Raw genomic sequence first — 24,139 nt, 5'->3', positions numbered from 1 at the left:
CACGTCCTTATAACTTGGCACATGAATGGCTAGAGTTTATACATTTTTTTTTTTGTTTTAACAATTTTATACTTACTATAATACTTTTTACTGTATAATCTCATATATTCTTGCTCTGTTACCTGGGTTGTACAGGCATTATTATCATGTTTGTTATTACTACACTTTTCATCAAATGGGGAATGTAAGATAGAAGTCTGATTACATCTAAAAAGTTGCTAACAGCTTCAATAAATGAAAACCCACATTAACCAATGCCCAGATTACTGCTTTTTGACATACTGTACTGCATTTTATAGAGGGAATAGAAACTTAGTTTGTAAACTTGGGATCTTTTTTACAAAAAGAATATAAACACTAGTTGAATTTCTCAGTGCCCATTTGGAATCAGTAGTTTATTTTATAGCTTTCTAGAAATTGCTGTACACCATAACTTTAGGTAAGTTTTCTGATTATAATAAAAAAAAAGCAATGATTAAAAGAATTTGAGGAGTGCAATCCCTGTTTGCAAAAGCATTTCTAAAGTCAGAATTAAAGAAAACAAAGGTTTTGCAAGTCATACACACAGCCATTTGTCATCTTTCATGTATTTATCACCAAGATATTCCTAATGAATCACATTCCAGACTAACCACTGACTCCTTTTGTTCCTTTAGTGAAGGAGTGTGGCAAACAAATGTTTTCCCAGTGAATCAGCACAGGATTCTTGATTTTATTACCTTTGCCCTAAACTTTCCAGACAAAACTAATTGGAAATTTTGCCTTTGGGATCTTACTTGACTTCTGTGCATGGATGATGGATTAGGCTATGAATTGACATTACAGATGTTATGCAAACAACTCCAGTCTTTAGGAATGTTTTATCAGTTCTGAGGGAGCTGCCTAGGGTGGAAGAATGTCTGTCTGTCTGCTCATCTTCCTTACAAAAACTCACACATACACATACTGCATCCTTAACGTGATAACCATATTCTTTGTCGCGGTTGATAGTGAGACTTAGCTAAATTAGCCTCATAATTAACTTACACGACCATTTTAAGTTTTTACTTTTTAAGAAAACTAATGAACAGACTGAACTAATGAGAACAAAAGGGACAGGCTCATAGGTAGAGACCGGGATGACAGCTGGGGGTTGAGTTAGGCGGAGAGAAGGAGGAAAAAGCACTCACAGACAAGGACAGCAGTGTGGTGATTGCAGGGATGAAGGAGGTCTGAGAGAGAGAAGTGATAATGGGGGGGTGCTAAGTACATCCGTGCATCCATACATCCATGTATACATACATAAAAGGGTCAAAGAAATGTCTCTGGAAGAAAGGGCCCTAAAATAAACCCAACAGTAAAGTTCAAAAGACAGAAAACATTTTATTTCATGAAACAGCAGTGCACATCCTAGTTTGTAATTTTACTGGTAAAGTTTTTTTTCAGGGATTAAGATCTGAATATCCCACACCTTCCTTACAAAAATTTCAAGTCGTGTTTGTGGCACCAGGTCTCCCTTCTCAGGGCTTGTATCGGTACTATATCATTATCCGGGCGCTACTTAGTACGTCTCTTAATTACCAGATTAGAATATTTTTGTGCGGTACAATTTTAGGAATGATAGTTTTATCTCTTTAGGATAATTTTTTGATTCTAAATGTCTCTTCATTGAACAGAACTAGTAGTATATTACTATTCTTGAAGCTAGAGTACAAATTAATCCCATATAATTGTCTCTTAATTTTTTAAATCAATCACTAAAACTTCCTATTTAACACTGCTCATGAAAGGGTATAAATTGTAGGAATGTGATCTAAAATTTATCGTAGAAGAATATTTTAAAAGTTAAAATACTTTTTCCACCAACACCTATGTCTCCTCTTATTAGAAATCTTACACCTGGTTTAACTATGGATTTGCTCTCACCCAGACATATTCTTGCCTGGCCAAGCACTACATCTTTTATTCTGGACAGGCAGAATTAATCCATTATGAAAACTTTGGAAAATATAATGTAATACAGCTCATGAGACTAGATGCACGAGGCTTTGAACTGAAGTAAAACCAGATGTTCGATATGTCACAAATAACTAAACTATCTTGTTGAGCTGACTTCACTTAGAATGGCTATACTGAATTACTCCCCACCCCCAGTAAAGGACCCTAAAACCTGTCACTCTGATGAGAGTATAACATTTAATCACAATCATAAAGTTCACTAAATCACTTATCACTAAAGGGAACTTGCATTGACAGTAATTAGGATCTCTCAGGAGCTATGCGTGCAGTTAGTGAATGTTACTTGTGACCTGGTTGCTGACGAGGGAATTTACAAGAGTTTCCTGTGCTGGGGAATAACATTCTGGGTTGTATGTATCTGTTTGACTTCTTTTTATTACCACACAAAGATTAAAGAACACTGTCCTTAACTGAAGAAATGTATCTTTGAGGACCTTTATTTTCTATTTTTCCTTAAGAAGTATTCTTTGTAATGATGTTTACTTTGCCACACGACACAGTCTTTTAAAATGAGCGGAGACTCATTTTATACCCCAGCTTATGGCCTATCTTGGTGAATATTCCATGGATACTTGAAAAGAATGAGTATTTGGCTGTTGCTGGATGGAGCGTGTTTATATTGTTCAAGTATTCTATATTCATACTGGTTGTCAGTTTACTTGTTCTATCAACTAACAAGAGAAGGGTGTTGAAATTTCCAACTATAATTATAGATTTGTTTATTTCTCCTTTCAGTTTTGTCAGTTTTTGCTTTATGTATTTTGACAGTGTGTTAACAGGGTGCATACAGATTTGGAATTGTTTTGTTCTCCTGAGAATTAGCCCTTTTATTGTTATGAAATGTCCTTATTCACTCTAGTAATTCCCTTCCCTGAAGTCTACTTTGTCTGATACTCATGTAGTCACTCCATCTTTTTTATGATTATTTTAAAATAGTTTACCTTTTTCATTCCTTTACTGTTACTTTTGGGTCTTGATGTTTACAATGACTTACACACAGCATGCATTGGGGTCTTGCTTTTCAATCCAGTTTGACACTCTGCTTTTTATTTGTACATTTGATACACTTACAATTAATGTAGTTAACGATGTGGTTGGATTTAAGTCTACCCTCAAGCTATTTTTCCCATTTCCTTTTTATTCTTTTCATACCTTCTTTCAGATTGAGCATTTTTTAAGTATATATAATCTAACCACCTTACAATAGTGTACTCCATTTTATGTCTCTCATACTTTATGCTGATATTGTCATACATTTTACTTTTATATTTGTCATCTTTTTTGCTCTAAATAGCTAGTTATTTTTTAAAGAGATTTTAAAATGAGGAAGGGTCTTCTCTATTTCCAGTGCTGTTCTCTCCTTTGTGCACATTAAAGTTTCCGTCTGGTATTGCTTTTCTTCGGAGAATTTCCTTTAATATTTATTATAGTGCAGACCTGCTGGAACAAATTCTTTTGGCTTTTGTTTGTCGTGAAATGTTTTTATTTCATCTTTATTTTTGAAATATATTTTCCATGGATTCTAGATTGACAGATTTTTTTTTCCATTAAACATTTTAGAGAAGTTATTCCATTGTATTTTGGTTTGCATTATGTCTGATAAGAAGTCTTATCTATATTTTCCTGAAGAGAATGTGTTATTTTATCCCTTCTGATTGCTTTTAAGATTTTCTTGTTATTACTGGGTTATAAAATTTGATTATGATGTGATTATGATTCGTAGTAGTTTGATGTGTTTTATTTTCTTTGTCTTGATCCTGACTGAGGTTTGTTGGTCTGTGAGTTGGTGGACTGAAGTGTTTCATCAAATCTTGAGAATATTTTGGCCACTCTTTCATCATTTTTTTTTTTTAACATAACCCTCCCCCAACATATACACCTTTTCTTATCATTCTAGGATTCCAACCATATGTCTGTTAGTGTTATAACTGATTGGTGTTATTTCACAGGTTATGGAGGTTCGTTTCTTTTGTAGCCTTCACTCTCTATTCGAATACTTTCTTATTTTTTAAATTTTTATGTATTTATTTTTAGAGAGACAGGAAGGAAGGGAGAAAGAAAGGGGGAGAAACATCAATATGTCTTTGCCTCTTGCATGCCCCCACCAGGGACCAGGCCTACAACCCAGGCATGTTCCCTGACAGGAAATCGAACCGTTGACCCTTTGGTTCACAGGCCGGCTCTCAATCCACTGAGTCACACCTGCCAGGGCACCTCTGTTTGAATACTTTCTATTGCCCTGTCTTCAAGTTCTTTAACATTTTTCTGCAGTATCTAATCTGCTGATAATCTGTCTAGTGAATCTTTTTATTCACATATTATATTTTATAGCTCTAGAAGTTTCATTTTTCATACTTTCTGTTTCTTTCCTCATTAGATTTATGTTTTCTTTTAAATCGGGGATCAGCAAACTTCTTCCATAAAAGGCCAACAGTAGGTATTTCAGACCTCGTAGCCCACAGAGTCTCTGTCATAGCTGCTCATCATTGCACAGAAGTAGCCAGAGACGACATGTAAATGAATTCACATGGCTGTATTCTTTGAAACTTTATAAAACTGGCGTTGAGCCAGATTTGGCCCATGGGGCTGGAATTGTCAACTGCTGCTTTAAATCATTGAACATATTTATATTCACTGTTTTAAGTTCTTGCCTACTAATCCCATTGTCTCTGACATTTCTGGGTGTGTTTCTTTTGACTAATAGTACTTCTGGTTATGATGACATTTTCTCGCTTTACATATCTAGTTATTTCTTATTGGATGCTGGGCATGTGGTATTAAACTGTTGATTGTACAGATTTTGTTGTCTTCCTTTATAGAGCATTCATTTTTTTTGTTGTGGGGTGCAGTTAAGTTACCTGTGGATCTGCTAGATCTATTTAAGGGTTTTTAAAAATTCCTGTTGTGGGCTCTCTTGAGTTGGTTTTACTCCAGTCTCTTTCCAAGGTCTTCCCTTAATGCTGACTCTCTTCTCTCTAGCTGATTGAAGCTCAATTGTTTCCCAGTCCTGTATGAGCTCTAGGAATTATTCAGGTTACACTTCCCTGTTGCTTCTTTTCCCATTGGTTGTACTTTGCCTGGCCTCTCGGAATCTCACCCTGGCATGCAGTGCAGCTCTGTATGCCAAAGTCTCAAGGGGACCCTCATAGCTCCCTCTTCACTAGTATTCTGCCCCACAAATTTCAGGTATTCAGCCTCCCTGAACTCAGATGTCCTTCTCATCTCAGCAAGACCACCGTGCTGGGCTTGGGGCTCTCCTCTTTGGACCCTGAACTTTGATGTAGACACAAAGCATATGTACAAATCAAGAGTCAGAGTCATCATAGGGTTTCCTTACTTGTATCCCCTCTCTCAGCAGTCAAGTCCTGTACTGCTTGTGGTGAAGTATCTGAAAAGAATTGTTCCATACGTTTTGTCCAGTTTTCTAGTTGTTTGCTCTAGGAGTGAAAGTCTGTACCAGTTACTTTGTGACCTGCGGCGGAAAACCCTCAGCCACAGGCCAGGATCTCTAGCTAATACATACCAGTACCAGCATGCTTCCTTGAAAGCTGGAACACTGTGTGATTTGTATGTTTTATCAAGGTAGTTTCTCCTACTTTTACTATAGCTGTTTGTCCTTATCCCATGTTTTTTCCTTCAGTGTGATTAAAATGTGAGTGTTTCATATTTGATATATAGTAATAGGGCTTGTAGGTTTTAGAAAATACACTTAAAAGGTAGTTGAATATGTATAACTTTTAAAATTCCTTTAATAAAAGTGATTTTTGTTTGTGGTTTTTTTCATGTAAACTAATATTTATTTCAGTTAAGTCAGTCATATTTAGGAATCATTAACCTGTAATGTTTAAAAGAACATTAAAAGAATTTGTGAGGTTTCCCCTCAGTTAACATACTTTAAACTAAAATGTCAAGGTGCAGGCTAAGTGGACTCTTGAGAATGAACAAAGGACAAGAAGCTGAGTTATATGTGTTCATTTTGTCTGGGAACCACCACATCTGCCTTTAAGGCTGAGTAATGATGACTTATTAGTGTGGTTATGGAAAGTATATATCAGTTTAGTTGTATGAATGAACTGTTCTATCTTTAGGAAAAAATTCTCATCAGATGGCCGAAATTTTCCCTTTTTAGAGTCATTCCCTTTTTTGAAATTAACTATCAGTGTCCTCTGTATTTTTAGGTAATGTGTTTAATCTCATGGGTTGCATATTTTATCTATATTTTTATAATAGAAATGTAGTTTGTTCCTTTTTATATATCCCAGAAATCTCATTATTTTATCTTCCAGGATAGTTCAGCTTTTGTTGTAGAGTCGAGGGGTAGGCTGTCTCTGTAGTCTACAGGGCACAGTTGTGTGGCAATATTATGGACGAACTCTTGAATTTTCTTTTTGTTTGTTTTACTTACTGGTATCACATTTTTCTTTCGTGTTTTCAAATAATAAAGATGCAAGTTAAAATTTTTTTAAAAACTGTATCTGATTCTTTGCTGTAAGTGTACAGTGAAAAATTTTTCACTGTTCAATTATTTTGAATTGCCCAAACTTTAAACTTGGGAGAGAGTTTTTTGAAGGTTACAAAATAATTATCTTTCCCTTATTTGTGAAATCTCTTATGCACATAGTATTCAAAGAAACAGTTGTATATATCATGGCTAATAACTTTTTTAACCTGAATTCTCAAAAACGTTCTTTTAAAAAACTGTAATTATTTTTAGAACTTAAATATTACCATTTATGGATTGTTCTGAAACAAACCTCAAGAAAAAGAGGAACCAACTAAAACTTCACGTCGATTTTCTTTGGTTCAGAAAAACCTAATAACTAATTGATTCAATGTTAAGTGTAGAACTTAATTTTTTTTATTTTATTTGAACAAAAATACCTATTGCATTTAGGGAGAAATGTAGCTTAGATTTACAAATCCTTTTTTTTCATATTAGCATACAACAAATAATTTTGTTTTATACTGACTTTTATCTTGATAGCAGTAGGAGTTCTTTAGTGTCTTATTTTTGTCACCATATCTTATATACTGCCTTTGAACCACAAGTTCTTTTACTATGTGATTTGAAATACAGAGACCACTTACTGTATGTATGTATCTGTATATACATACGTATGTGTGTATGTGCATATGTAATTCTACAAATACAGTATCTTTCTTCATAACAACTGATGGCTGGTGCTTTTTGAGGGCTTACTATATGCCAAGCACCATTCTAAGATGAACACTTTATATGAATTGACTAATTTAAACCTTACAACATCTTCAGAATATAGATCCTGATGGCATTTTATTACTCCCATTTTATAGATGAGCAAAGCAATACTCAGAGGGTAAGGGGCAGAGGCCACTACCTAAACCAGAACATATGGCTTTGGCAGTTATGCTTATGACTACTGCCCTATAAACTTTGTCTGCAGTATGCTTTCAAGTGAATACTTACATCGTGTGTGTTAAAGCAACGTGTTAAGAATGTCCAGCTTTTAGATCTTATACCTCATGAGAACTTTGGAAATTAGCATTGAATTTTTATTGACATATTTGATTATATTTTGAGTTTTTGGATTTTGGAGCTGGATAGACCATAAAATGAGTCTAATTCTCTTGCCTTGCAGAAGAGTAGACTGAGACAAGTGACTTGTCTGAGGTTGCTTATTTTCTGACCCTTAGTTTACTGTTTTCTCAGTGATTCCTGGACTTAGCCTATTAGAACCTAACTTATTTGAAACTCTGAAGGAGCTTGTTTATAACATAACAGGTTCCTACTCCTACCTGTTGAGTCAATCTGTGCTTAGGAGACCCAGGAATTTATATTTTTGACAAACTCCCAAGTTGAATCTTATGTAGAAGCCTCACTTTGGCATGTATGTATATTAGGAAACTCTTGTGTTTAAGCCTTTATTGCATTATTAACCCATTTTAATCTATATGATTATTATTTATTTGTTAATATTTGAAAATAAAAGTACAAAGCACAAAAGCTTTCACAGAAAAGATTATTTTAAAAGGAAAACTCACTGATACTGGGTCCAGTGTTTTTTAGGATCTCAGTGAGAAAGATAAGTGAAGTAATTATTTTACCAACTGTTTTTAAGGACAAAAAGTGATATTCTGAAATTATGCCTAAAAGAGTAGTAGCACAGGAAGTTTTTGTCAAATGGGGATATAACCTTCTTACAAATGAGAAATAAAGATAAATAAAATCAGAATCAAGGCAGAAATCGTATGGTTTCCAGGGGCCAGTGTTAGGAGATGGAGACTGAGTACAAAAGGGCACAAGGGAAATTTTCTCAGTGATGGGGATGCTTTCTGTCATGATTCATTGTTGTTGTACAGTTGAATATATTTGTCAAAACTCACGTAATGTAGGCCTAAAATAGTGACTCTTATTATATATAAATTATCAATAAATCTGATTTTTTTTTTTTTTAAAGCAAACCAGGAGGAAATTCTGGGAAGGAGATTTTGAAATTACCATCTATATCTTGAAATATTTAGTTAAATAAATTCTTGTTCTTTAAAAGCTAGGCTTTTTCTGTTAATATATAGCGATTAAGATACTATTAAAATAGCATGTGTATTAACGATTCCCTTGTCATTAATATTTCTAATCAGGTTTCTCACATTTGTTTTATAGGGTCCACACATAGCTTCAGTTACATTAGCTGCTTATGAATGCAATTCAGTTAATTTCCCTGAACCACCCTATCCTGATCAGATTATTTGTCCAGATGAAGGTGGCATAGAAGGATCCGTTTCTCTGTGGAGCATCATCTCAAAAGTTAGGATTGAGGCCTGCATGTGGGTAAGATGTCCATTCTCATATTTGTCTAAAATTAACCTGTCTGTGTACTTTGTTTTACCAGGTCAGTAGATAATTCATGAAGCCATCAGTTGCCTATTTCCAAGCACCGTGTTTTGTTGTGAATAATGTGCACTTAGCCTAAATTTTTGAGGGAAAAGAAAGGGACCACTTTATAGCATTACTAATTCCGTATCTATATAAATGTTTTTAAATTCTTTTATTTATGCTTATACATTAAAAGTGTAACTCTTTAAAGCAATAACGGTATGTGTATGTTCAAAAATAAATGCTACAATTCCTTTATAATACAAAAAAACACGTATCTAAATATAAGTAAATAAATAATCAAATTTAAAAATTAAAACAAAAGATTTTTTTTTTCCCCTAGCAGTTGGGGCCAAAAATGTGGGTGCGCATTATATGTGGGAACATATTATACACGGCAAAATACGGTAAAGCACACCTTTTAGAATGGTTGTGGGTTTGATCCATGGTGAGGGCACATGCAAGAATTAACCAATGAGTGCATAAATAAGTGGAACAACAAATTGATGTTTCTCTGTCTCTCTCCCTCCTTTCCTCCCTTCCTATCTCTTTAAAATCAATACATTAAAAAACAATTTTTTAAAATCAGTTGACTATATTTTTTTTTAAAAAACATTTAAAACCTTTTAGAGCTTTTTCTGTTCATTAATGGTATTCAGAAGGAAGGCATGAAGCCATAGGTACCATGAAGCAATTGATGCTATGTAGATAGTAGCAGGGAGAAGGAGTATGGATGATGTTAACTCTACTGCTCTATAAAATTTCACCAGTGTTTATATATTTGATAAACACATAACAGGTGCTTATATATCAGTCTCAGACTGGTAAATGTAAGGTCTCTCTCCTCAATATAAATACTCGGTGTTTATTCTTAGAGGACTCTTTTTCTTTTCTAGGTTGTTACAATACTAAAGTAAGGCAAGACATTTCTTCATAAACCAGGCTTTATTGTAGTGGACTATATGGTTCTTATGTTGTGATCTTCCTTTTAGGTGCACCAGTTATCTTTTTATGGTTTGCTTAAGTATATCTTGGAAAGTTTTTGGACTGCATGGTCAATGGCAAATGTATTTTAACCCATACAAAACATTCTTTAGACACAGACACACACATAGACACAGATACACACACACTTAAATTAATTCAGGTATCTATCATTGAGGAGTAGTACATTTGCTCAAGACTTCCTAATATCATTTGAATTATTTTTTGATTCATCATTTGTATTTATTAAGTTCTATACTACCTGTGACTTTTTCCCTAAGAGTTTCTTATAAAATAAAAAATGCGAAACAGATTGCTTAAAAATCTTAACTGAAATGAAGATGAATATGAATACACTGCCCACAGAAGAGGAAGAGTTTTCAAAGATATTTAAGTGGTAGCAATTATGTTGTGTTTTAAAAGAATTATAAGGGAAATGCCATACATTGAACTTGTCGAATATGAAAGACAGGAAAAATTGTCATATTTCCTGTTACTCTTTTATAAACATTGGAAACAGATTCATTGTCCTAGTTGCGTTTGTTTTTAAAATTTGACCTTATTAGTCATTTGATGAAAAATTTTATTAAAATAACAGAAGATACCTGGAACATGATAGAAAGGGGCTATGTATATACACTTTGGTTTTCTATTTTTCTTTTGCCCTTTCAAAAATGACTTACATATCTGGATTAACTCTAATGCCAATAAAGAAAAACTTCCGCCCCACCTGGCAGTGATGGCTACCTCCTCCAAACTTCCAGAGTACTCACTTGACCTGGGTTCATGCATGCCTTAAATCAGTCAACGTGGCTGGTGTTTTAAGCTTCTAAAAAATACAGACTATACATTATGTTTATTATCCCTATGGCACTAAGCCTTAGACTTTGCACATAGTACAGGAATGTCAATAAATACTAATTGGCTCACTATTTGCTCTTCATATTTCCTGTTTTGGTAACTGTCTTGTCATGTTAAAAATGTAGCAAACATCAAGTTATAGTTAAATATGTTCCCATTGCTCTCCACATTTATAAGGACAGTCCTTTCAACAAAGGGTCCTAGGAAAACAGGATATCCATTTGCAAGAGGATGAAGCTGGACCATTACCTTACACCATATACAAAAATTAACTCAAAATGCATTGTATACATAAACTTAAGAGCAAAAACTATAAAACTCTTAGAAGAAAATATAGAGAAAAATCTACATGATGTTGAATTTGGCAATTGTTTCTCAGATATAACACCAAAAGGTTAGACAACAAAAGAAAAAACAGTGAACCCTGGCTGGTGTAACTTGGTCACTGGCCTGCGAGCTGAAAGGTCTCTGTTTTGATTCCCAGTCAGTACACATGTCTGCGTTGCAGGCCAGGTCTCCCGTTGGGGGTGTGTGAGAGGCTACCAATCCACATATCTCTTGCACATCGATGTTTCTTTTCCTCTCTTTCTCCATCCCTTCTTCTCTCTCTAAAAGTAAATAAAATCTTTTTTTTAAAGAAAGAAAAAATTGATTAATTGAACTTTACTAACATTAAAACCTTGTGCATCAAGAGCACTATCAAGAGAGTGAAAAGACAACCCACAGAATGAAAGAAAATGTTATAAATCATATATCTGATAGAGGTTAATAGGCAGAATGTTTAAAGAACTCCCATAACTCAATAATAAAACCCCATTTAAAGAAGGGCAAAGGACTTGAATGGATATTTCTCCAACGATGATAATACAAATGGCCAGTAAGCCCACGGAAAGATTCTCAACATCATTAATCATTGGGAAAATACAAGTCAAAACTGTAAGGAAATACCCCTTTATACACATTAAAATAGCTGTCTTTTTTAAAGGGAAATAACAGGTATTGGTGAGGATGTGGAGAAACTGGAACTCTTGTAGATTTCTGGTGGGAATGTAAAGGGATTCAGCTGCTGTGACGGACTGGTGGTTTCTCAAAACCTTAAACATAGAATTTACCTTATGACCCTTCTCTAATTTCAGTCTTACATAAATATCCAAGAGAACTGAAAACTGAGACTCAAATATAAGTACAGATATGTGTACTTCACTGTTCAGCAGCATAATTCATATTACCGGAAAGGTAGAAACAACAGATAGATGGATACATGAAATACAGTATACCCATTTAATGTGCTATTATTCAGTCATAAAAGGAATGAAGTGCTGATACATGCAACAGTATGATAAACTTTGTGAAACCTTGTTAAGTGAAACAAGCCGGACATAGAACCACAAATATTGTATGATTCCGCTTACCTGAACTATCTAGAAGAGACAAATTCATAGAGATAAAAAATAGATTAAAGGTCACCATGTGTGTGGGAAATGAGAAGTTAATGTGTAAGGGATACAGAGTTTCCATTTGGGTGATGAAATATATTGGAAACAGGTAGTGATGATGGTTGCACAGCATTGTGACTGTAGTTAATGCCCCTGAATTGTATATTTAAAAATGGTTAAATAGGACACACTCATAAATAGTCAGTGTTACTTAGGTTGAGAGATCTGATTTAGAGTGTGTTGGATTTGCTTCTAACAGTTTATCCTTTCATAAATTTGATTCCATGTGTTTTTCTTTTCCCCAGGGAATGTCTTGCTTGATTAAAAACTGATAAGTTTTTATTTAATTTTTACTTTGTAAATTAAAATAATCTTTATAGCCTTCACTATCATTACAAATATATTGTGTCAGTGAGATCATTAAAGTATGTAGTATTTCTAATTATAAGATGAAGACCAGGGCCAGCCTCAGTTTCAATTGTTCACATAGGTAATTGGAGCATGTCAAAGTGAATTATTTTATATCGTTCATCAGTAGGTTACCTTTTTTCAGTTTGCATCTTTTTAATCTTCCACAATTTGGCTGCATCACCATAGCAAGGCTTCATATACTTTCTTTTCATTCAGAGTTCCAATAACAGTTGAACGTATCCAAGTACTGGAGAATCAGAGTGAGCAATACTTGTCTCTGTCCTCATGGAACTTTACATTCTAGTCAGGGAATAATTATCATGGGAAAATGTATATGTAAGTACTATGGAAAATTATATATGTGTAAATATTTAAACAAAGTGCAGTAAGTGCTATGAAGGAGAAATCTGCTATATAACACAAATGTTTCCTCGTCTGTGATTCAGTTAAAATTGAAGGAAAATGAGCCGTAAAGTGGGATAGAGGGAATAAGGTAAGGCCAGGCAGGAAGAGCATTGGATGATGACTTTCAGAGAGAAGGCATCACCTTAAAAGGGTTTTTGTTTAAGTTCATGGTTTTGTTTTTGGTTTTTTATCTATTGTACTAAAATATACATAATATAAAGTTTACCATTTTAACCATTTTTAAGTGCATTCCTGACACTAAGTACATTCTTGATGTTGCATAACCATCATCAGTATCAATTTCTAGAACTTTTTTGTCATCCCAGACAGAAACTCTGTACCGTTTAAACAGTAACTCCTTATTCCCTCCTCTCTCCAGCCATTGGTAACCTCTACTCTGCTCTCTGTCTATGAATTTGCCTATTCTCGATATGCATATAAATAAACTCCTAAAATATTTTTCTGCTTCTGGCTTATTTTACTTAGCATATATGTTCAAGTTTCATCCATGTTGTAGCATATATCAGAACTTCATTCCTTCTAAGGCTGTTTAGAATTGACCTCAAGAAGCCCTGACCAGTGTGGTTCAGTTGAGTGTTGTCCTGCAAAGCCAAAGGTCGCTGTTTGAGTCCTGACCAGGGCACACGCCTTGGTTGTGGGGTCAGTCCCTGGTCGGGTGTGTGCAAGAGGCAACCGATCAATGTTTCTCTCCCTCTCTTTCAACCTCCCTTCCCCTCTCATGATAGAAAGATAGATGAATAGATAGACAGACAGACAGACAGACAGACAGACATTTGGAAAACTAGAAGCAAACTTTCTCCCTTTTTAATCTGTAAAACAACCTAATGATTTACTGTATTTTCTCAGTTGTTATTTATGTATAAAAATTTCTGCAGATTTTTACCATTAAAATTATGGTTCCCTACATAGAAAAGCAAGATGCTGTTGATTTGCTTGTGAATCCACTTGACAAAGCTTTTTAAAAGCACAAAAATTCAGAATTTTTCTCCTCCCAAAAATCTTTGAATAAAATGAACAGTCCAGGAAGATACTGTGTTTCTCTCTTGGTGTTGCATATTTTGTGCATATTAAAAAATCCAAGAAGCAGGGACTTCAGGGTAATAAATTGATATATAGTAGATGGTATTTAGAAGAAGAGCTTTCTAAATTATTGCCTAACTAAATATCACTTGTCCTTCTTTTGCACTGAGGAAGCCAGTCATTCCTTCCCCTAAATTAAACCTAGGCTGACAGTTTTTAGTGTTCCGCAGTTATGTATCAGTTTTTTGTTTTGATTGTGTAAGAATTATAAAATTGTTTTGTAAGAACCATGAAATTATAATATTTTGGTATCTAATTTGAGATAACTGGCTAAACAATCTTCTATGTGTCTGGAATATAATGTGCTTTGGAGGACCTGCCTGGATGACTATTTCCTTTTTATTTATTTGCGTAAAAAGCAGAATCCTGACTTGTGATTTTCATACTTGTTTCTTGCTTGTATGGGAAAACATGAGCAAAATTAAAATAAAATAATGTGTTGATTAAGTATGAGACATTATGTAGTTCTTGATTTCAATTCATTACTACTTCCTTTTTAACTTTAAGGAAACTTGTCATGAGTTTGAATCATATGATTGCTTCTAGAACTATTGAACATTTGACTTGACTTAAACCTTAGGTGTTGAGAGAAGTTCATGTTTTAAATAAAATGTTACAATTGACTTTTATTCCTCCTTTCTGTTACGGGGAAAAAAAAATAAGCACAAAGAATTGCATAGTTAATTCAATATATTGTAACTCAACTTCGGCTTATATTAACTCCTGGTTAACACTGTTTTATGTATACCCCTCCTCACTCTGCTCTCAGTTATGTTGGAGCATATCCTAGATAACATATCACATTTCCTCTGTAAATATATCAACTGTAGGACTTTTAAAAACATTACTACACCTAAGAGAAATTAGGGATAGTCTCTTCAAATCAGTTAACCAGTTAGCACTCAAGCTTTTTTGGTAGTATTTATTTCGTCATTTTTCTTTTCAAATTTGTTATTGAAACTGGATTTTTTAATCCAGGCAAGTATAGTTTCCCATAGCCTAGACTTTACTGATTATATTCCAGTTGATGTAGTTTAAATGTGTTTCTGTGTTCCCTGTATTTTCTGTAAGTTGATAGTTAGATTGAGAGGCTTGAAAAAAATTTCTTTCTGACAAGAATATACTTCAGAGTCTTGTGTATTTCTATCACGAGGTGCAATAGTGTCTGGTTGTCTTTTTTGTATGTGATAGTAACACCATTATTACATAAGTTCATTATTTTATTGGAGGTTATAAAATGAGGGTATTCCAATTACTGTATCATTTTTTCTTTAGTTATTGACTAAAATACTTTTATAAAGAGAAACTTTTCCTTTTCAGCAATTAGATTACCATGAGATATCTTTCATATAGATAAGTCAGGATAAATAATTAATCTTTCTCTTCATGTACCAGTTTTACAATTGTAAGTTGGTCTTCTAATGTCTTCCAGAGTTGACTAACATCAAGTTTTCTTGTTTAGCAAAGTATGATTTTTGTGTTTTACTCCTATATCCTTCTCTTCTTCCTCCCTTCTCTCTGTGTTTAACTAACTCTTGCCTTATTCTTGTTTCAGAATTCTTGTTTCATATATGGGTAGTGCAGTTTCACTTGGAGGTCACTGATTCCACACATTGGAATATAACACTGTGAACACAAAATGTTTGAATTTGATAATATTCTTTGGGGATTCTTTTCAAGGCATTTATAAGCACAGCCATAGGACAGAGCAAACAGAAAAGCCTAAAGTTGCTTCCAGAACTAGCAAACACCTTTTCCATTCACTAGACTCGGGGCACAGAAGAACGGCTCAAAGTTGAGAATTTTCCTAGAGACCATATGCTTCTTGTACTATTAACTAAGGTGTATTTGAGCCATGTAAGTTTAAACCAAGTTTTTGATTCTTTTGCCTGTTTTCACCCTTATATCCTAAATTAGTTGGAAAAAAAAGTTGTCTTCAAAAACAAGAATCCAAAGAGACTAAAACATGAGTCACTCAATGTCCTGAGGAAATATAAACATTTTTCCTGTGGTGAAAATTCACCCATCTTAATGCTAAGTTTTCAAGGGGCTTCCTGGCCACAATTTGTTAGAAGTTTTAACTCTGCACAGAGAAGTTTCTGCTGGGATTAAAGCAACATCCTAAATAGCAGGAGATTTCCTAGAAAATATTTGTCTAATAGCTATACTAGTGAATACTCACAAATCACTTGAATATTTGAAGGGGGGTGGCTGAAAAAAATAATAGAATATCAGTAGAAATGGTAAAGAACTAACATTAACATAGTGTCTGCAGCACACCAGGGATTGTCTGACAGTTTTGTGTACATTGTCTCGGCTGGCATTGCATAGGTCAGTGTTAGGGCCAGGATTCAAACTCACATTCTCCTGATTATGTACCAGTATATGCTTTTCTCCCTAATCTTTTTTTAAGATTTTGTTTGTCTATTTTTAGAGAGAGGGGAAGGGAAGGAGAAGGGGAGGGAGAGAAACACATTGTGTGGTTGCCTCTCACATATCCCCTACCAGGGACTTGGCCTGCACCCCAGGCCTGTGTCCTGACTGGCAATTGAACCAGCAACCCTTTAGGTCACAGGCCAGCACTCAATCCACTGAGCCACACCAGGCAGGGCTATTTTATTTTATTTTTTAAAGATTTTATTTATTTATTTTTAGAGGGGAAGGGAGGAAGAGAGGAAGAGAAACAGCAACTGGTTGCCTCTCTCCCCCAACTGGGGACCCAGCCCATACAAGGCATGTGCCCTGACTGGAAATCGAACTGGCAACCTTTCGGTTCACAGGCCAGCACTCAGTCTACTGAGCCACACCAGCCAGGTCCCTAATAAATACATCTTAATATGTTTTTGGTGATGTAGAAAATAAAGATTTGATGTGTTTAGTGTCACTATGTTGAGAACAGAATCTCATGTGAGTACTTTGATTTTTCACACAGGGTGTCGGAACAGCAATTGGAGAGCTGCCTCCATATTTTATGGCCAGAGCAGCCCGACTCTCAGGTGCTGAACCAGATGATGAAGAGTATCAAGAATTTGAAGAGATGCTGGAAAATGCAGAGACTGCACAAGTAAGAACAGTGGGGGAAAAAAATAGATAGAATAATTATCCCTAAAGAGCTTATGATTATAGTGAAATTGTTAATTGTTACTCTGAAGAGGAAAGCTTCCAGTATAAAAACAAAGTGATACATGGTTTGGGATAGAATATTCAGAAAAGATGAACTATATAAGTGATTATAACCTTGACCTTAGAAGAGAGAAATATAGAAAGATTCAACAAGACAACTCAGACTCAGTTAAAACACCTTGCTGGAAAACCATGGTAAATTCATGTTGCCAATGAGATTAAGGAGCTGAAACATTCTTTGTTCATTATGTGTTTATAAGCACAGTAAATCCTCATTTAATGTTGTCAATAGGTTCTGCAACTTTAAGCAAAACAACTCATAATGAAACAATGTTGAGGGAAACAGTGTTATTCAAGGACCTGCTGTTGTACCAAGCAGACCACTGAATAAATAAGGGGGACAAATAGGCTGTGAGTCTAAACCAGTAGGACTTCCAAATTAGTATTTTGAAAGTGACATCCTCACAGTTCACCATGTTTAGATGAAATTATTTGGAAACTCCTACTTAAGAAAGAACAATTAGGGAGTTATCCTTTAACAGTGAATGGAAAAGGGCTTTTTTACATTTCAGTAGAAACTGTGTATCAGCCTGTATTTTAATGTTACAAAATAGATGTTTTAGTGTTTGCAGGAAAATTCCTAAGAATATTATTAACTGAGTCTCCAGATTCATTAATCTATGAAGTTGTTTGAAAAAATTGTTCCGTTGTTGTGTTTGTAAATATGTATGCCTATGTAAACATGCATACATTATTTTGAGAGTGAGTTCATATTTTTCTTCTCAGTGGAATCCGAGACCCAAAAAACCATTACCGTGGTGGCAGGCTAGAAACCCATTTTAATGATAAATGAACTTTTTTTATTAAATTTTATTTATTTATTTTTAGAAAGGGGGAAGGGTGGGAAACAGTAGTCGGTTGCCTCTCACACGCCCCCTGCTGGGGAACTGGCCGGCAACCCAGGCGTGTGCACTGACAGAATTGAACCGGCAGCTTTTCGGTTCGCAGGCGGATGCTCAATCCACTGAGGCGCACCAGCCAAGATGATAGATAACTTTTTTAAAAAGCTTTATTAAGTGGAAGGTAACCAAGAATAGTTACAGTTTTTAATTGGAAGCGAATTTTCAAGTATGATTGTAGAATATTTAAATATAAAGCAAATGAATCAAAGAGCTGTGGACATCTGCTCTGCATGGCCCATTGTCCTTGTGTCTGCTTTGCCTTATCTGTCAGCAGCATACTCTGCCCATCTCACTTCGTAATGCTTATATTAAGACTAAAAATTATTTCTAATATAAACAACTTTTAATTATTTTTAATGTCTTTTAAATTCCAGTATCAAATTTGACCCTGTGTTTACTCTGAGGTAGTGTGGAAAATGTACCTTTCTTCAGATTTTCTAGAAAACTGCAGATCTGGACGTTGTTACTTCCCCAATTTGAAATGCTTAGAAGTAGAGCTAGAGCAGAGCTCAGAAATGCCAGAATCGCTGCAGCCATGTCCATCCGTAGGCAGAGATGGCGAGTATCCCCACTTCTGACAGCTGACACCTCTGTTGTTTATGGCACTAACGTATGTCATTTAAAAATGTTTTTGCACCTATGTGTAGTCAGCAAGTTGAAGTAGAAAATGTCTAACTAAGATGGCTTATAGCTTTAAATTTTTATGCTATGACTTGGGTGCCAAGTATTGTTCTCTGTTAAACCAACTAAAAACCTGATTATTTTCCATTTTTAAAGCTTTTTGCTTTGGAATTAACATTTTTTCATTTGCATAGTTTATTTCTTCTCTCCCTTCTACCATCTCTGTAAAGACTCGTTCAATATCACCTTCCACTTGGTAACAACCATAAAAATACCTGATATCAATTTTGTATTCTTTCTCTCGGCGTCGTCACTCTGAGGTCCTCCATGCTCCCACTCCACCCTGGACTTGGGCTTCTCTTGGTCTTCTGTACCAGGGCCAAGAAGCCTGTCTCTTGGTTTGCTTGTCTCTTGGTTTGGATCCCTTGTCTCACTCTTTCATGATTTACTCTCTTCAATTTCATTGAACACATTCTGCAGTAGCTTCCTGAGAAAGGATGAGTAGATGAAAAGTTCTGAAAATAGTGTTTTCTTCATTCATACTTAATCAGTTAACAGGATATAGGATTCTAAATTGAAAATCCATTTTCTAACTTAGAATTTGGAAGGCATTGCTCAATCAGCTTCAAGCTTCTGGTGTTGATGTTAATGGGGTTAGTGCCCTGCTGAGCCCAGGCTTTTTTTCCCCTATAGAAGCTTTTAGAGTCATTATATGTGGTATGGGTTTTGTTTGTTTGTTTGTTTTGTTACTTTTAATTCTGCTAGACACTCAGGAAATTTGTCAATCTAGAGCCAATTAGTTCTTGTATTTTTTTTTTCTGTGTCAATTTATCCTCTTTAGTCTCTAGTCTTATTTTTTGGAATTCTTTCTATTTCAATGTTGGGCCTCCAACACACAACATTTTAATTTATTTAATCATATTGCTCCTAATATTTATCTCCTTTTCCTTTGTATGTGATTTTTGCAACTTTATCTTTTAACTCTAGTATTAAAATGTTTTTCCATGTCAATTTTTTTTCAAAAAGCAGTTGGCATTATATTTCCAAGAAATGATTTATCTTCTCTTTTTGAAGGTATTTCATTTCTTCAAGTTTTCTGTTACTCCAGACATTGTTGTTGTTTTTTTTTTCTTTGCCTGTTCCACTTCCGGTTAGAAGCTTTTCCTCAAAACCTGGTGATTCTTGAATAAGGCACGTGAAGCTGAACGGAAGCCATACGTATGGAAGCAAGGTGTGGGAGTAGCAGGCGTCCTTATTTATTGGGACCTCCGTACATTGGTTCCTGTAGATCTTTCCTTTGGGATAGTTCTGTTTTTGTAGTGAAGAATGCTTGATTTATTGCCTGGAGAATGTAAATCTTGCAGCTGACATTCTGAAGTGAGGCGGTGGAAGAGGAGTTGGAGTTCTTCATTTACCACGTCAGTTGTCATTTAACCTGCTTTGTGATCATTCTGTGGATACCTGTACAAACGTGTCCTGAGCCCAGAACCTCTGGCTCACTTTGTCTAGAAGCAGGGGTGTCCAACCTGCGGCCCAAAACAAAATCATAAATTTACTTAAAACATTATGAGTTTTCTTGTGATTGTGTGTCGTGATGTATTTAATGTGACCCAAATAACTCTTCCTCCCGTGTGGCCCTGAGATGCCAAAAGGGCGGGCACCCCCGGTCTAGAGATGACGTACCTGATATCTTCTCTGGGGCTAGGGCAGGAGGATACTGGTCTCTGCTAAGCAGGAGTGGACCTGGGAGTCCACTTTTTATACAGCCTCCTGTTTTCAGCCCTAACTTGGTCTCTTCTGCAGTTCTGCTGAAGATCCTTTTTGGAGTTGAAGAATGCAAATCCCTTTGCTTCTCTTCCATATCTTCCATTGCAGGCTCTCATGTATAACCTTTTCTTCCATTGGCCCTGTCTTCATCGATTAATGCCAGTTTCGTCAAAGAGAGTTCATGTTTCTATTTTGGGGTTGTTATTAAGATAGGGGGTTGGAAGTGCTACAGTTATCTATCTTTGAGTAACAAACAACCCCAGTATTAGGCAGTTTAAAACATCAAAGGCCATTTATATTGCACACACAGGCAATTTGGACAGATGGCTTGGCTGTAAATTGGAGGATCTATGTCCAGGGAGGTTTACTCCCATGACTGACAAGTTGATTCTGGCTTTTGGCTTGGAGTTTGGCTGGTCTTTTAGTTTGGACCTCATGTTACTATGCACGGGGCTTCTTGGGCTTTCTCACGCTGTGGCACCAGAGTTGCAAGAACGTGTGTTCTGAAAAAACCAAATGGAAGCTGCAAGGTTTCTTGTAACGTAACCTCAGAAATCCCAGTCCTTGGCCACATTGTGTTGACCAAGGAGATCACTAAAGCCTGCCTGCTGAGATTCAGAGAGGGGAATTAAACTCCACCTCTCAGTGAGAGGACAAAGCGAGAATGGCACCCATCTTTAATCTACCATAGGGCAGAGGTCGTATTCCATCATCTAGAAATGGGAGACTTTCCATAATATCATTTTTAATAGGATTGAACATTGACAAACCAGAACTCTGTAGGAGAGGACTGAGATGGTAAATGATCTTAAAACCATATAATATGAGAAACTCTTGAAAAGACTTTAGACGTTTCCTTAAAAAGGCGAAGTAATAAGCATGTCAAATATGCAAAAAGTTGTGTTTCCTATAGCAAGAAGATATACCCATGCTGATAAACTCCAGAGGTAAGCTTTGTCTTAGAATTGAAGGATAAAAGTTTTCCGAGGTCCACATTGACTCAGTATTAAAAAGAAACTTTCTATTAAATTGTATATAAATAATATTGCTATTTCAAAAATAATGAGTGCCTTGTCTCTCTAGATTACATCTCTCATGGATCCATGCATAGCACTCCCTGTATTGAACATCTGCAGGGTGACTCATTTCATCATTTGCAATTTTTTTATTCTGGGATTATGAACAATATGTTCTATAAAACTTGTTACCATCCAAAAGCTCAACTTGCAGAAACTGGTATCTTCTAGAGTTTGATGAAGTAAATTATACTTCATTTTATACATATAATTTGAGCTCTTGAAGATTTTAGATTCTTGAAGACTCTTTTTTGACCTGTATCTGCCATTGAGGTAATAAACTTTTTTGTTCACCTGTTACAGCCTTGATAATTTTAGTTACTTTTTGGCTGAATCTTCTAATTCTACCCTCTTTTGAGTTGTGGAAACAAAACTGTACACAAAACTTCTGCAGATTATGAGATTTGACTTTTTATCTTATAAAGCCAATAACTATAATCTATCTATCTATATATATATAACTATAATCTATATATAGTTATATATATATATAATCTATATAACTATATTTGAGGTTAAGCTATATATTTCTTATTCTCTAATTTCGTATTTGCTTATTTTGAAAAATTAAGCAAAGTATGCACATTCTGTTTCATGTTGTTTAGTCAGAAATCATATACTCTTTATGAACATTTTATCTAAAATCTTTATTCAGTTCTTGTTGGTGTGGCTCAGTGGATTGAGCACTGGCCTGCAAACCAGTTCCCTATCAGGGCACATGCCTTGGGTTGCAGGCCAGGTCCCTGGTTGGGGGTGTGGAGAGGCAACCAGTCGATGTATCTCTCTGCATCAATGGTTCTCTTGAGCATTGATGTTTCTCTCCCTCCCTATGTCACTCCTTTCACCCTTCTCTATAAATACATACATACATACATACATACATACATACTTTTTAAAAAACTTTAAAATCTTTATCCAAAATTGCAACTATATGTATTGTCAACTGATTATGCAAACTAGAAAATAACTGGAATAATATGATAAAATAATAACTCATCTCTGATAATTTTGTGATCTTCACCATTAATTTTCTTTCTAATCAATAAAAAAATGTATGTATGAGATACTTTAACAAAGTGCCTTAGTATAACCGTGAAGCACAAGATATTTTTCCTGATGTGAATAGGGGACACACACACAGGAACACACACCTGGCAAATCTCAAAGCCAACACTCAACCCCCAGTCAATTTTCTGACTTCATGATTACTGCTGTGTTTACCATACCAAGTCATAGCAGTATTTTTACTCAGGTAAATGCAGTAAAAAATAACATTTAAAATGTTTCCTTTCTCCTATATTTGATTAGATTTTTTCTTTTTTTATTGCCTTTTATGCATTTTTACCAGTCTCCATCCGTTTTGTGGCCTATTACAGATGTCAGTGTATGTGCATATAATTATCCCTACATACTTTTTTCAGGTTTAGAAAAAGGATTAACTTTATTTATTTTGCCATTGGAGGGGATAGAGGAAGAAATAGTTGGAGAGGGGACTGTTGCCCAATTTTCCCCATTATAAATTATATCAGAGACTACTAATGTTTTAATTCCTTATCAAATTAGAGTTCTTTGCTATAGCGTGGCAAAATAAGTTTTTGGGGTTTGTTTGCTCTTGCTAACACTATCTGCTATTATTGTACCCAAACAAGATCTATTATACTGAGCTGTTTTGGTACACTGTTGTGATACATTATTGGTTTTGATTTTAAAGTTTTCATAATGCAAATAAATTCATAACAATTTAAGAGGATATTTTTGTAATTTTCTTTTTAAATCAGCTATCTTAAAACACTTTTTGTGTTTTCAGTAACAAAGTTGTCTTAGGCTCTTCGCTTCTCTTATATTCTCCAGATTTGCATATTTTTAATTATATATAACTGCATGTAGTAATAAGATTGAAACATTCTAGAAATACTAAAAGTAAAAAGTGAAAACCCACACACCTACTCCCCAAAGTAAGATAATAATTCCCTAATTCCAAGCTTTCTTTGCATATATAATTTTTTAGAATAGAAACTAGGATCACACCATACATATTAGGCTCAACTTTTTTCATATATAATAGACATTTTGTACTGTGTTTTTGATTGTGCTCTTATTATGAAGTGACACAGCTCATTGTAGATGACTGGTAAATATATATACACTTAAAAATAATCCCTACATCCTTCTGCCTTTTTCTCTATAAATATTTAGAAGAGTGAGTCATATTCTATTTATTGTTTTGTAACTTGTTTTGAGTATAAAATCATCCTGTGAACATTTTTTTCACTGTCATCAGATATTTTCTGTATCTTTGCTTTTTATAACAACTTCCTGATTATAAAGTATGTTTCTTATATAAAATGTTGAAAACACAGATAAACAAAAAGCAGAAACACTTTAAACTGGTTCATTTACCAATTTTTATATTTAATAATAGTTTTTGTTTTTGTTCTTGACATTTTTGAGGAGATCCCTTTTGTAATATGCTGCCAATATTTTTTCCATGTTGTTTCTTATGTTTTGTTTTACTTTTTGAATAAGCAAGTTTACTTTTTT

General features: G+C 34.8%; 1 protein-coding gene across 1 annotated transcript in view; it reads left to right on the top strand.

Moving 5' to 3' along the window:
- VMP1 (vacuole membrane protein 1) overlaps positions 1–24,139 on the top strand; it is a 122,323-nt gene that overhangs the window by 43,136 nt on the left and 55,048 nt on the right. The window contains exons 6-7 of the mRNA XM_054574868.1: positions 8,639–8,806; positions 16,982–17,113. Coding sequence (XP_054430843.1) covers positions 8,639–8,806; positions 16,982–17,113 — 300 coding nt within the window. The remainder of the gene's footprint in view (positions 1–8,638; positions 8,807–16,981; positions 17,114–24,139) is intronic.

Source organism: Pteronotus mesoamericanus, unplaced genomic scaffold (genome assembly GCF_021234165.1).
Source record: "Pteronotus mesoamericanus isolate MK-2021 breed Mesoamerican mustached bat unplaced genomic scaffold, CSHL_Meso_final contig_269, whole genome shotgun sequence".
NCBI classification, from domain to species: Eukaryota; Metazoa; Chordata; class Mammalia; order Chiroptera; family Mormoopidae; genus Pteronotus; species Pteronotus mesoamericanus.
Note: the sequence above shows the minus strand (reverse complement) of the source record. Positions and strands in the feature narration are given on the sequence as shown.